Consider the following 13,350-nt stretch of genomic DNA (forward strand, 5'->3'; position numbering starts at 1 on the left):
TCAGTTACATTATAGCAGGGTACACAAAATTGCTGGGGAAACTCAGCGGGTGCAGCAGCATCTATGGAGCGAAGGAAATAGGCGACGTTTCGGGCCGAAACCCTTCTTCAGACAGGTACAGGATACATTATAGCAGCGCTGTTTATTGTTTCCTGCCAATTAGACAATTGTTAAATCATTACAAAGCTATTTTTCATCAGTCAGAAAGCCTGTGGACCTATGGAACTGAGTACATAAATCTTGGCTGATTCTCCAGTGCAACACTGAGGAAATTCCTCATTATCAAAGGTGCCCTCTTTTGGACAACAATAAATACTCTCGGCTGAATGTAAAGCACCTTGTAACGTTATTTCAAAGAAGAGCAGAGGAATTATCTATGATAATAATATTCGTTCCCTCAGTATCAATTTTGTCTAATTATCTTATCATTAGTATATCCTGTTCTGGTGGTATCATATTTCATTGATAAGAGTGTGGTGGTTGTTATTGTAAGTTCAAACACTTCATCTCTTTCCTCCCACAGTTAAACCGCTGATTGGCATCAGACCAGGTGTGGTCAACATCATTGAAGGGCAGCCTTTGACCTTGCCGTGTATATTATTGGCTGGAAATCCTCTCCCAGAGCGACGTTGGATAAAAAATAACGTAAAGGTCAGCAAAGCAGTAAATAGACAAATGTTAAATGGGGGAAATTGGCACCACGCCTTTGCCTCTTGCAAGATAAGCTTAAGATTTGGGTTCAGCATGCCATACGCTGGCGTTAATGAATTGTACACTGGCATTAAAATTCAGTCTATGACTTCAGTGATGGATGAATTTTGGAAATATCTTGTTAATACTGATGTCACAATATGACATATTGTTCCAGAACAAGGGGTCACAGTTTAAGGATAAGGGGGAAATCTTTTAGGAGTGAGATGAGAAAAACATTTTTCACACAGAGAGTGGTGAATCTCTGGAATTCTCTGCCACAGAAGGTGGTTGAGGCCAGTTCATTGGCTATATTTAAGAGGGAGTTAGATGTGGCCCTTGTGGCTAAAGGGATCAGGGGGTTTGGAGAGAAGGCAGGTACAGGATACTGAGTTGGATGATCAGCCATGATCATATTGAATGGCGGTGCAGGCTCGAAGGGCCGAATGGCCTACTCCTGCACCTAATTTCTATGTTTCTATGTTTCTATGACACATTTAACATGATGGGCAATAAATGTCTAAGCAATAGACACTTATTGTGGCTCTGCTGACACATGGCACGATTATATCCTTAAAATTATCTTGTTAGATTTCTTGCACTTCCAACAAAATCGGATTGTGTGAAGACACAATCATATGGTAACTTGATTCCAAGCCCATTGAGATGAGAGCATAACCTGGTTAAGGATCTTTAATGATATTAGCTGCCGTCTTCAGGCAGTGCTTCCTGCAGATCCCTTCAGCGGTGGGGAGGTTAATAAATGGTAATGTCCACCACTTTTTGCACCCTCCTTCATTCTTGGGCATTCCGAGTTACCGAACCAGGCCATGCTGCAACCCATCAGAATGCTGCCCAACGTATACCTGTAGAAGTTCAATAGAGTTTTCGGCAACATGGCAAATCCCCTTAAGATTCTAAGGAAATAGAGGCATTGATGAGATTTCTTTGTAATTACATTATTGTGCTGGGCCCAAAACAGATATTCAGAGATGATCTTCACACCCTGGAGCATTACTATATACATTGTTATATCAGTGCTTCATTTAATTTCTGACATATTTGATCCTATAAATCTGCATGTCTTTGGAGTGTGGGAGGAAACCGGAGCACCCGGAGAAAATCCACGTAGTCACAGGGAGAATGTACAAACTCCGTGCGGACAGCACCCAGAGTCAGGATTGAACCCGGATCTCTGATGCTGTGAGGCAACAACTCAACCGCTGTGGCACTGTGCCGCCCCTAGTTGTTGAGTGCCTCGGATCTGATGCTTTCTGCAGAAGAGTGGTGCTGCTCTGTCAGGCTGCTCCTCTTTAGGTTCAGGTAGCAGAAGAACTTGCTCATTTTGGATAAGTCTGCTTTCTTGTGAATGGCCTCACTGTGCAAAGGGCCTCGTGGATGAAAACATACCATGTAATCTGCACCGGTGACGCATTTGGGCTCTTGATCAGAATCTTCCCAAAGTACACAAAATGCACTGTGGGTAATAAATTTGATGGTTTTTGACATTTGACATTTTAAATACCATTTTTTTTTTTTTAATGGTTTTGAAATGATTTTCCTATTTTGATTGGGATAAAGGGCATCTCAGTCTGTCTGCATCCTGATGGTTTATCTCCTTGTACAGTGCTTTCTTCGGATTGCAAACAATCTTTGCAAGAGCTAGATCTACTTAATGTGGTGACTGCTACTTCCGCTCCTGAAGCACATGGGATTACATGTAATGATATTAAAATAATCTCTCCTCTCCTTCTTTTCTTCCACTACATTTCTTCCTTCAACTGTATAGATGTCAGGGCCTGGCCTGCAGTGTTTCCACTGCAGCTCTGCGCTGGTCAGGGTTCAGTGGCCAGGAGGTATGCACCACAGCAGGGGGATGGGGGGGCGTTCTTGCCAGATGTTCCATATCCCACACACAACACTGTTCCATGGAACTAATGAGAATAATTAAGGGTACACGTCACTGTACCAAGGAACTAAGAGCTGGGCACCGTTCTCAGAGCAGCCCACTCCAACAATTCCACTGCAGAGCTGCAACATGCCTAATAGGATAATTGGTGGCTGTATTATAGCCAAAGGACTGTGTTTTACCCCATGCTTATCCCATCCCACCCCCTCCCCACACACACAGCATCCTAGCCAAATTAGGTAGCACACAAGGATTTTATTAAACCTACATCCAGCTTAAGTTAGGAGGTCCAAACTGAGAAAAATGTTGTGCAAACTGCAGGGCTACACCAATGAAAATGCTGTCAGTCTCTGACCGTTCTAGCGCTTGTTAAAAACAGCATCCTACCAGCCAACCTCTTTGCTCCTCTATAAAAAAAACAGGTCATGTTTTTTTAGGGGTTTTTTGCATTACTCCTGGTAGATATCTACCCAATAGAAACCCATCCTTCATCTGCTTAAATCAGGAAATCCCCATTCATTCCAGGGATAGCTTTAATGAAACCACATTAGAGACAGAACATTTGGAGTGACTGGTCGATCTGTGATCCAATTTCCTCTGTCCTGGAGCAAAACACATTTGTAGCGTTGAGCGAAGGAAAATGTCCCCATTTTCTAATCCTTTGACTAAGATATGAAGGTACCTTCTGTGGTAAAGGAGGCAGATTCCGTTTGTAGTTTGTTTGGTTGTTTGTTTGTTTGTCTTTTTGTACAAAGTCCACGAGCATTGCTACTTTTCATTTCACTACACATCTCGTATGTGTATGTGACGAATAGACTTGACTTGACTTGACTTACCACATGGTAGTTACAACCCGATCCTTTTACCTGAAGCAAGCATGGAATTAAAGCCTCCATTTTCTTTCAAATTCAATGGAAAGCGAAGATAGTTGGTTTCAATACAGATCTATTTGGGTTGTTCACAGAGTAAAGTAAAGGCCACTGTTTATTTGCATTGGAATTTCTAAAAACTTACAGCATGAGTTATTCGCCAAGAACACTCAGTTGTAGAATTAGGTGCTCTTCCAAAAGAGAAGATAAATATTTTTTTGGGATAGGATGCGATTTTAATTGAGATAAAGTTGTGCGAAGCCTGACTTCATTCTTTGATTCTGAGGCAAATTGATACCAGAGGCACGCTGAGGAAAAGGGATGTGACAATAGTGTCTGGCAGACAAGGTTGAAAATAAGGGAAACTCTACCAATGAAAACGTTTTCAAAGGAGCTATTTCCAATATTGTAAACTTATGCTGCTTTCGTACTTTCTGTGCATCATCATCACTTTCTAGTGATTCATAACATCCCACCAAAGAATTGGAAATATGAGGTCTGACAGTGAAAAGTATAAAGCTATGAGTGGATGAATTAGTTATATATCAATGCTGCAAGTTTTCACCCCTTCCCTAGGTGATATCAGATGGGTATGTGACTGTACGCAGGGATAAAAGTCTTCATATTGAAAGGATTCGCCTACGAGATGGTGGAAAATATATGTGTCTTGCCAGCAACGTGGCTGGAACAAGCAACAGAACAACTACTGTGACCATATTTGGTGAGTGCTACTCAACTGACAGTGCTGGTGATATCACCTGATTAGAGTGGAAGGAGTACCTGGAGTCAGTGTTGTTGTAAAATAGTTGGGATGAGCTTGATCCCCATCTTTTCCTGCCTTCTCATTCACATGCTTTGAAAACACTAAACTGCCTTGTACCTTTGATATTTAACTGTTGTGAAAAATATCATGCTGAATTAATTATAAATTATTTCCACACAACCTATTAATTTACCAGATGTACCACCTACAATGGCAATAACAAAATACATTATTTCGAGGAACATTTTGTTTTAGGAAGGGTTTCTGTACCCTTTCATTTCATGCCTTATCATTTTTATAACTTTCTAAAGCAATTTATTAATGTATAGTGGGGTAATAAATAATGTTATGGTTGAATGCCTTTGCTTCTCGCTGTCAGTTTTATTCACAGAAACAGTGGACAAGGAGGAAGTCACTCCATCCTCCACCTCTCCACCTGCCTTTTTCATTCAATTAAATCAAGGATGATGTGAATTTCAATTTACTGACCTTGACTCCATCCCATGATATCTCCTGCAATAAAAAAAGACCCATTTTCATGTTCTGATGGGACATTTTCTCAAATAACTTATGTGAAAAAGTACTAATGAATTCACTACTAAATGGCTGAACTCCAATGCTAGTTTAAATGTCTGTCAACGTCACCTTGAACATATTTAGTGGATCTCCAGGGTGGAGAATTGCGAAGATTTATGACTAGTAAGGAAGACATTTCTCCTCTTTTTGTCTGAAATGGACGACTACTTATTCTGAAATGATTCCCCCTTCTTGATAATCCAAATGGGAGAAGTATCCTCCCTGCATCCACCCTGCCAATTCCTCTCAGGATTTCAATATTATGGGCAAGTGGCCTTTCCTGTTCTGTACTTTTTTACGTTCTATGTTCAAGCTCTATACAATTAAACCAAATTTGAATGAACACGATGTGCATTGAGCAAGTAAAATGTTCCCTTTTGTTTATTATTAATGTTTGTCAACATTTAAAAGATTCTTTCAAATCTGTGAAGGGCAGCTAAGCGTGGAAAACATCTTCACCCTATACACCTGTATTAAGATTGAGAACCTTGTGTCCTGGTGTCGAGACAATAATCTTTCTCTCAATGTCAGCAAGACAAAGGAGATAGTGATTGACTTCAGGAAGCGAAGTGATACACATACCCCGGTTTGCATTGACGGTGCTGAAGTAGAGATGATTGAAAGCTTCAAATTCCTCGGAGTAAATATCACCAACAACTTCTCCTCGACCACCCATTTTGAAGCAATGGCCAAGAAAGCACACCAATGCCTCTACTTCCTTAGAAGGCTTAGGAAGTTCGGCATGTCCCCAACAACTCTCACCAACTTCTACAGATGCGCCGTAGAAAGCAGTTTATCAGGATGCATCACAGCAAGAAATTGCAGAGAATTGTGGACGCAGCCCAGACCATCACACAAACCGTCCTTCCTTCCATTGACTTCATTTACACCTCACGCTGCCTCAGGAAGGCCACTAGCATTTATCAAGAATGAATCGCACCCCGCCACTCCCTCTTTTCCCCTCTCACATCGGGCAAAAGGTATAGAAGTGTAAAAACACACAACTCCAGATTCAGGGACAGTTTCTTCCCAGCTGTTATGAGGCAACTGAACCATCTTAGCACAACAAGAGTGCAGTCCTGAGTTACCAGCTACTACATTTGAAACCCTCAGACTATCTTTGATTGGAGTTTACTTGGCAATATCTTACACTAAACGTTATTCACAATATTTCCTTTATCATGTATCTGTACACTGTGGATTGCTCGATTGCAATCACGTATTATCTTAGACAATAGACAATAGGTGCAGGAGTAGGCCATTCGGCCCTTCGAGCCAGCACTGCCATTCAATGTGATCATGGCTGATCATCCCCAACCAGTACCCCGTTCCTGCCTACTCCCCATATCCTCTGACTCCGCTATCTTTAAGAGCCCTATCTAGCTCTCTCTTGAAAGTATCCAGAGAACCGACCTCCACTGCCCTCTGAGGCAGTGAATTCCACAGACTCACAACTCTCTGTGTGAAGAAGTGTTTCCTCGTCTCCGTTCTAAATGGCTTACCCCTTATTCTTAAACAGTGGCCCCTGGTTCTGGACTCCCTCAACATCGAGAACATGTTTCCTGCATCTAGCATGTCCAAACTCTTAATAATCTTATATGTTTCTATAAGAATCCCTCTCATCCTTCTAAACTCCAGAGTATACAAGCTCAGCCACTCCATTCTCTCTGCATATGACAGTCCCGCCATCCCGGGAATTAACCTTGTAAACCTACGCTGCCTCAATAGCAAGAATGTCCTTCCTCAAATTAGGGGACCAAAACTGCACACAATACTCTAGGTGTGGTCTCAGTACAACTGCAGAAGGACCTCTTTGCTCCTATAGTCAACTCCTCTTATTATGAAGGCCAACATGCCATTCGCTTTCTTCACTGCCTGCAGTACCTGCATGCTTACTTTCATTGACAGATGAACAAGGACCCCCAGATCCCGTTGTACTTCCCCTTTTCACAACTTGACACCATTTAGATAATAATCTGCCTTCCTGTTTTTGCTACCAAAGTGGATAACCTCACATTTATCCACATTAAACTGCATCTGCCAGGGATCTGCCCATTCACCCAACCTGTCCAAGTCACCCTGCATTCTCATAGCATTCTCCTCACACTTCACACTGCCACCCAGCATCTGCAGTTCATTCCTGCACAACCTAGTAGGGGAGACAAGTGTGGAACAATTACCCATGTCAGTGCTGGATCCAGCCATATATATATATCCAGTTATTCATGAGTTATTTATCCCTTCCAGTGCTCCCCACCATACAATATGGACCTCAGATATTCAGCACCATTGAGGGAGTTCCAGTTCGACTACCTTGTAAAGTACATGGTGTTCCCAAGCCTTCTGTTGCCTGGTCTAAGGTATGTATCCTAATTTGCAAGCAAGTTGCTAAAATATCCTGCTCTTAGAATTGCCAAGGTATACATTTCAGAACACAAAAATCTTGACTCTCAAATAACAAATTAAATAATTGCAGTTTAATTTCACTGCAGGAAAATAAATTACTGATCTGAAGTTTAGTATGTCTAGATTAACATGGCATGTTATCCTCTGATCGAGCTTGTTGATTATTTCCCCTTCCAGCTGCACCCCAACCCAGTGCAATCTTCTTTGGGAAGGCTGATTTTGCAAAGCAGTGGACCTCAGAGAGAAAAGTCAGCTCCATCTCCTGAATACCTTTGATTGCTCATGAGAACTGCATTTTAAATATTGTGGATGACATATATTGAATACAGACTTTGATAAGAATGACCAACCTATCGAGCGTAGAGAGTATATACTGTATGAGCTGATAAGATTGTTGAGTTCAATAATTATTTAGCTTTCCACATTCTGGATTTGTGCTCTGCTTTACATTGGGTTAATATGATATCTAACAACAAAGATTATATGTACCGGATTGAAACATACTCCTGTAAATTGTAGCATTTTTGATAAATATGTTTTTAAGTGAAATGATTACAATGCAGGGTTGAAATGTGATCTCAAATAATGGTCCTGGGTTGCACATATTCATCGGAATCAATAAAAGCAAAAGGATCGATTTTCTGCAAATGATTTTTATCTTCCTTTACAGAATGGCGAACTCATTAGCCAGCATTTGAGGAACGTCAGTATTCAATCCGTTGGCAGTTTACTGATATCTTCACCAAGTGGCAGAGAGACTGGGGAATTTGTGTGCACAGCTACAAACGCCGCAGGTTATGCCTCACGCAAAGTTCAGCTGACAGTTTATGGTACGTGTACATATTTAATCTCATTGTACAATCTAAGTTATTGGTTAGAGATTGCAGGTCCTGGCTTGTGGAATGTGTTCTTAAGTGTTGACAGGAGTACAGCAATTACTAAACTGAATCATTAATCATATTTTGAATGTGGAAACAAGGAACTGCAGGCGCTGATTAAAACACAAAAGGAGTCAATGTGTTGGAGTAACCCAGTGGGTCAGACAGCATCTTAGGAGAACGGTGACATTTCGGGTCGAGACACTTTTTCAGACAGATTGTAGGGAGGGGGAGGCGGGGAGAGGAATGCTGGAAAAGGGAGAGACAGGAGAGAGCGTGGCAACTTAGGCAAAGGGTGGTGGGTGGGGGGGGGGGTTGATAGGCAGATGGTTGTCGCAAAGGCTAGAGTCAAGAAAGGAAGGTGTATGAAAAGTTTGAAGAATTACAGATTGTAATTGTTACCAGAGGGAGGAAAGTACAGCGTAGAAGGAAGGAGATGGGGGTGGACAGAGGAAAGAAATGGGTGAGATTCCAGATGGGGCACAAGGATGGGAAGAGAGAGGGAGGAGGTGGGGTGGTTTGGAGAGGGGTGGGGGATGGTTGGGGAGGGGGGATGGAGAGGGGGGGGGGGGAGTTGGGGTTTGTAAAAGGTTACCTAACATTGGAGAATTCATTATTAATATTGTTGGGCTGGAAGCTGAGGTGCTGTTCTTCCAGTTTGCGTGTGGCCTCTTGTCTGTCAATGGTGGAAACCCAGGACAGAAAGGTCAGCTCAGGTGCAGAAGGGCAACTGCTATGCAGCTGATAGTGTAGAACTCGTGGATTTCATTAGCTACACCACTAATTTTCACCCTGCTCTCAAATTCACCGAGCCTACTTCTGACACCTCTCTCCCCTTCCTTAATCTCTCTGTCTCCATTACAGGAGACAGACTATTGACGGACGTCTATTATAAACCTAGCAACTCCTACAGTTACCTCAACTACATTTCATCCTACCCTGCCAAGACGCTATGTAAAGATGCTATTCCCTACTCTCAATTCGACCATCTCCACAGCATCTGCTCCCAAGACCAGACTTTCCATGTTAGGACATCCGAGATGTCCTCTTTCTTTTGTAAACACAGATATGGGGCCCTTAACTGCTCACAATACTCTAAATGCTGTCGGACCAGTGCCTTATAATTTTACAGAATTACATCCCTGATTTTATATTGTAGCCCTCTCAAAATAAATGCTAGCATTGCATTTGCCTTCCTTACTACCGAATGTGGAAGGTTGGAGAAGCTGGAAAAGGGGAGGCAGGATAAAGCATGGCAGATAATAGGTTGGGGCAGTTGGGGTTGTCAAGTTTAATTCTGAGAATCAGTTATTTTGTTTGCAAATCAGAGCAATGTTTGACTATTTTAATTCTACTTCCAGTTAAACCAAGAATTGTTACTCAGTCGGGAGGAGGATCTGCAGGGAGAGGTCCAATGGAATTATCAGTGATAGAAGGAGAAGATATTACGTTGCCTTGTGAAGTCCATAGCTTTCCACCTCCCGTTATCCACTGGGCCAAAAATATGCAACTTATCTCTCCTTTCTCACCAAGGTAACTCAAGATTAAACATGGATCCGCCTGAGAGCATTTCTCTCATTTCACTATTACCTGTAAGTGTGCTATGCACAGCTTTGGGATAATACTAGACACATACATTGTGAGGGGGAATACTGTGCAAATAAAGGTTGGGTCTATATTTCACTTGAGTAAATGTGGTTATTATTGGCATCACTGATTTTTAACCTTTAAGTTATTTACGGATTCAGATAAAGTTTAGTTTCCATTGATCGTTGTTTTTCTTTGTTCTTCATATTGCTTTAATTGCACAATGGAATTACTGGGATCACATTTTTAACCTATGTATGTACTTCCTCTCAATATATGCCAACATACGTTGAATAGCTTAGGTTTTCGCAACATGGAATAGAACCAATCTACAACATGAGTTCTTAATGTTTAAAACTATTTCAAGTCAAAAATGAAGTAACGTGGAGCTTTTGCAAAAATGTTGTAAATATTGATCACAAGCAATAAGCTGTGCTTGATTTCTCTGTTATTTTACTTTCCTTGTTGCACATTTTTTTAATGTTTCTAATTTCTTCCTGACAGAAATTATAAGATTCTATAATTGTTTTCATATGGGTAGCAAATCCTTCAGATCACCAGATTATTGTGATTGGAATATATCACAGGTTTCACCCCTATTTTTCCCCATGTTTGGTTGTCTTTCTTGTCCTTTCGTTTTCAATTGCGCAGTAGGATGATGACGGAAATGTTGTCCTCTCTACTTTTCCTGGGCACACCGAATGATATGTAATTCTTTTCCAATATGTTCTTATTTACTTCTTGCATTGGATTACCATTTAAAAAAATAAAGAAACAAAAGAGAAGTCTAGTAAAACTCCAAAAATGGAAAAGTGGAGTCATTACCAACCAAAATGGGGCAGTAGTTAGGATCTTAAATTGTTGAACTTAAGTTTGGTCCCTGTCCCCTGTCTATATTGAAATATTTAAAAATATTTGTTCTACTCTTATAAATGTTGATTTTAGCACGATGGTGATTTTTAATTGGAATATATTTTGCATTCTAGACACACTCAACTTTCCTCTGGATCACTGAAGATTATTGCGACCAGACTGTCAGATACTGCAATGTACTTTTGTGTTGCTACAAATATTGCTGGGAACATTACACAATATATTAGACTGAATGTCCATGGTATGTATCCATACTGATGCAGACCAGTAATAACACCAGTTTGTTCTTTCAATGTTAGAAGTCTGAAACTAAGGGATAATTCTCTCAGAGAACCACAAATCATGATTTAAGCCACACCAGCTCAATGAGACAATAGACAATAGGTGCAGGAGTGGGCCATTCGGCCCTTCAAGCCAGCACCGCCATTCAACGTGATCATGAGTTTAATATTTTGTTATGCTCACAGAGGAGTGGCATAAATTTATGCTTCTCCTATAAAACACATGGTTCAATCAGCATTGGATAAGTCGCACACACACACACCATGGGCAGAAACTCAAATCTTGCTCAGACCGTTCTTTATTTGACATGAGAATCAATGTATTCAAAATTTTCCACGAACATCTGTTTGTGCCCTGTTATAGTGTATGGAAGTTTGCACTCCACTCTCATTTCTATAATGAATTAATCGTTTTAAACATCTTGAATTTTTGAATTTAATTATAATCTAGATAGATAATTATATCAATTTTATCTGCATTAAGAATGGCTTCTAGGTGCAGAATAGAATAGCACATCCAATTTTAAATTTTAGATAAGATGGGGGGTTAATATGATGCCATTGAAGATTGGTTAATGATTAGAGAAAAGAGAATGGGTATAAATAGTTTGGGAGCAAAGACCAGTGGGCTGCTGTGGATACAGCTGTTAACATTCTATATTAATCATTTGAATAAGGGAATCAAGTGTGATATATTCAAGTTTGCTGATGATACAAAATTAAATGACAATATGGATTATAAAGACAATGTAGAAAGACATCAGGGAGATTTTTATGAGGATGTTGCCAGGACTGGAGCAGTGGTTCTTAACCGTTTTGGCACCAGTACGCGCATACATGAATGTGGTATATACTTTTGTTAGGTTCCTAAACAGGGGCTCAACAAATTGATATATTATTTGTGTCTCCTTCATGACCCCGGCAAAGCCCCAAACGATCCCCATAGGGGGTCATGACCGCCTGAACCACTGGACTAGAGGGTGTGAGCTTTCGGAAGAGGTGGAGTAGGCTGGGTCTCTATTCCATGGAGCGCAGGAGGATGAGGGGAGATCTTATAGAGCTATACAAAATCATGAGAGGAAAAGATTGGGTAGATGCACAGTCTTTACCCAGAGTAAGGGAATCGAAGACCAGAGGACATAGGTTCAAGGTGAAGGGGAAAAGATTTAATAGGAATCCGATGGGTAACTTTTTCCACACAAAGGGTGGTAGGTGTATGGAACAAGCTGCCAGAAAGGGTAGTTGAGGCTGGGACTATCACATAATTTAGGAAACAGTTAGACAGATTCATGGATAGGACAGGTTTGGAGGGATATGGACCAAGCGCAGGCAAGTGGGACTGGTGTAGCTGGGACATTGTTGGCTGGTGTGAGTGAGTTGGGCCGAAGGGTCTGTTTCCACACTGTTTCACTCTATGACTATATATAGACAGGCTAAGTAAATGGTGGATGGAATATACAGAGGAAATTATGAGGCATCCATTTTGATGGAAAAACACCAAAAGATGAAGTTTATTTTTCAATGACGAAAGATTTAAAAGTGTTGATATTCAGAAGGACTTTGGGCGACCTTGTATACTTGTGAAAGTTAGCATGCAGGTACAGCAAATAGTTCCAAGAGACAAACACTACGTTGACCTTTATTGCAGGAGGATTTGAGTAGGCATATTTTGCTACAATTATATTGAAGTCCTGGTGAAGCCACATCTGGAATATTGTACTCAATTTTATCAATTTAATACATTATCTTGGCTCAATATGTTTCTTTAAGCCTTTTTGAGAGTTTAAAATTTTCTCTGAATTACTGTTGGCACTCATAAGTAAATCTGATGTATAATAAGAAAAGTCTGCCCGGTACCAGTGGGTAAAACATCAGACAACAAACATTTATAAAATTGGGAAATACAGTGCTGAATAATTCCAAATAACCAGTCTGTCTTTAACTGCACAACTGAGTTAAATACAAAATTGTCGGAACTCACTCAGGGTCAATCAGCGTCAGCATCACATTCAGTATCAGCTTCCAGCCTTTCCTAGAAGTAAATATTTTGCTTTCCAGACAACTGGAAGCTAACAATTAGTTAGCATTAGCTAACTTCATCAGCAGAAAGAGTGGCTCAAGCTACTACAATGAATAGTGGTGCAGACCAATGTGTAACAACCAATCGCAGTAAATACTGGCCCTATTATGGGTGTACATATAAGCAAAGATACATTATTTGAGGTTTCATTGCTCACGAGAGACACAATTTTGCAATAAACTTAGCACGATTTGTAAATTAAAAGCAAAATTAATTAAAATTTAAAAGCACTAAAATTATGAAGCATATAACAAACATGAGACATTTTCAGAAGAAAATAAGATACATGTACTGTGACAATCCCACTTCTTTCCGCAAACATATTCAACTGTCCTATGTTACTTCAAATTATTACGTAACCGCCTTCCCTGGTTATAATCTGTAGTTGCAAAAAATTCTTACAATTTCTTTTCTTCATGACCAAAACTAACCCTGTAA

At 40.5% G+C, this 13,350-nt stretch overlaps 1 protein-coding gene across 2 annotated transcripts in view; it reads left to right on the forward strand.

Moving 5' to 3' along the window:
• hmcn1 (hemicentin 1) overlaps nt 1-13,350 on the forward strand; it is a 402,484-nt gene that overhangs the window by 165,302 nt on the left and 223,832 nt on the right. For both annotated transcript variants that reach the window (XM_033028175.1, XM_033028176.1), the window contains exons 18-23: nt 524-651; nt 4,045-4,189; nt 7,055-7,167; nt 7,884-8,043; nt 9,453-9,624; nt 10,665-10,792. In XM_033028175.1, the coding sequence (XP_032884066.1) occupies nt 524-651; nt 4,045-4,189; nt 7,055-7,167; nt 7,884-8,043; nt 9,453-9,624; nt 10,665-10,792 (846 nt within the window). The remainder of the gene's footprint in view (nt 1-523; nt 652-4,044; nt 4,190-7,054; nt 7,168-7,883; nt 8,044-9,452; nt 9,625-10,664; nt 10,793-13,350) is intronic.

The sequence above is a fragment of the Amblyraja radiata genome, chromosome 10 (assembly GCF_010909765.2).
Source record: "Amblyraja radiata isolate CabotCenter1 chromosome 10, sAmbRad1.1.pri, whole genome shotgun sequence".
NCBI lineage: Eukaryota > Metazoa > Chordata > Chondrichthyes > Rajiformes > Rajidae > Amblyraja > Amblyraja radiata.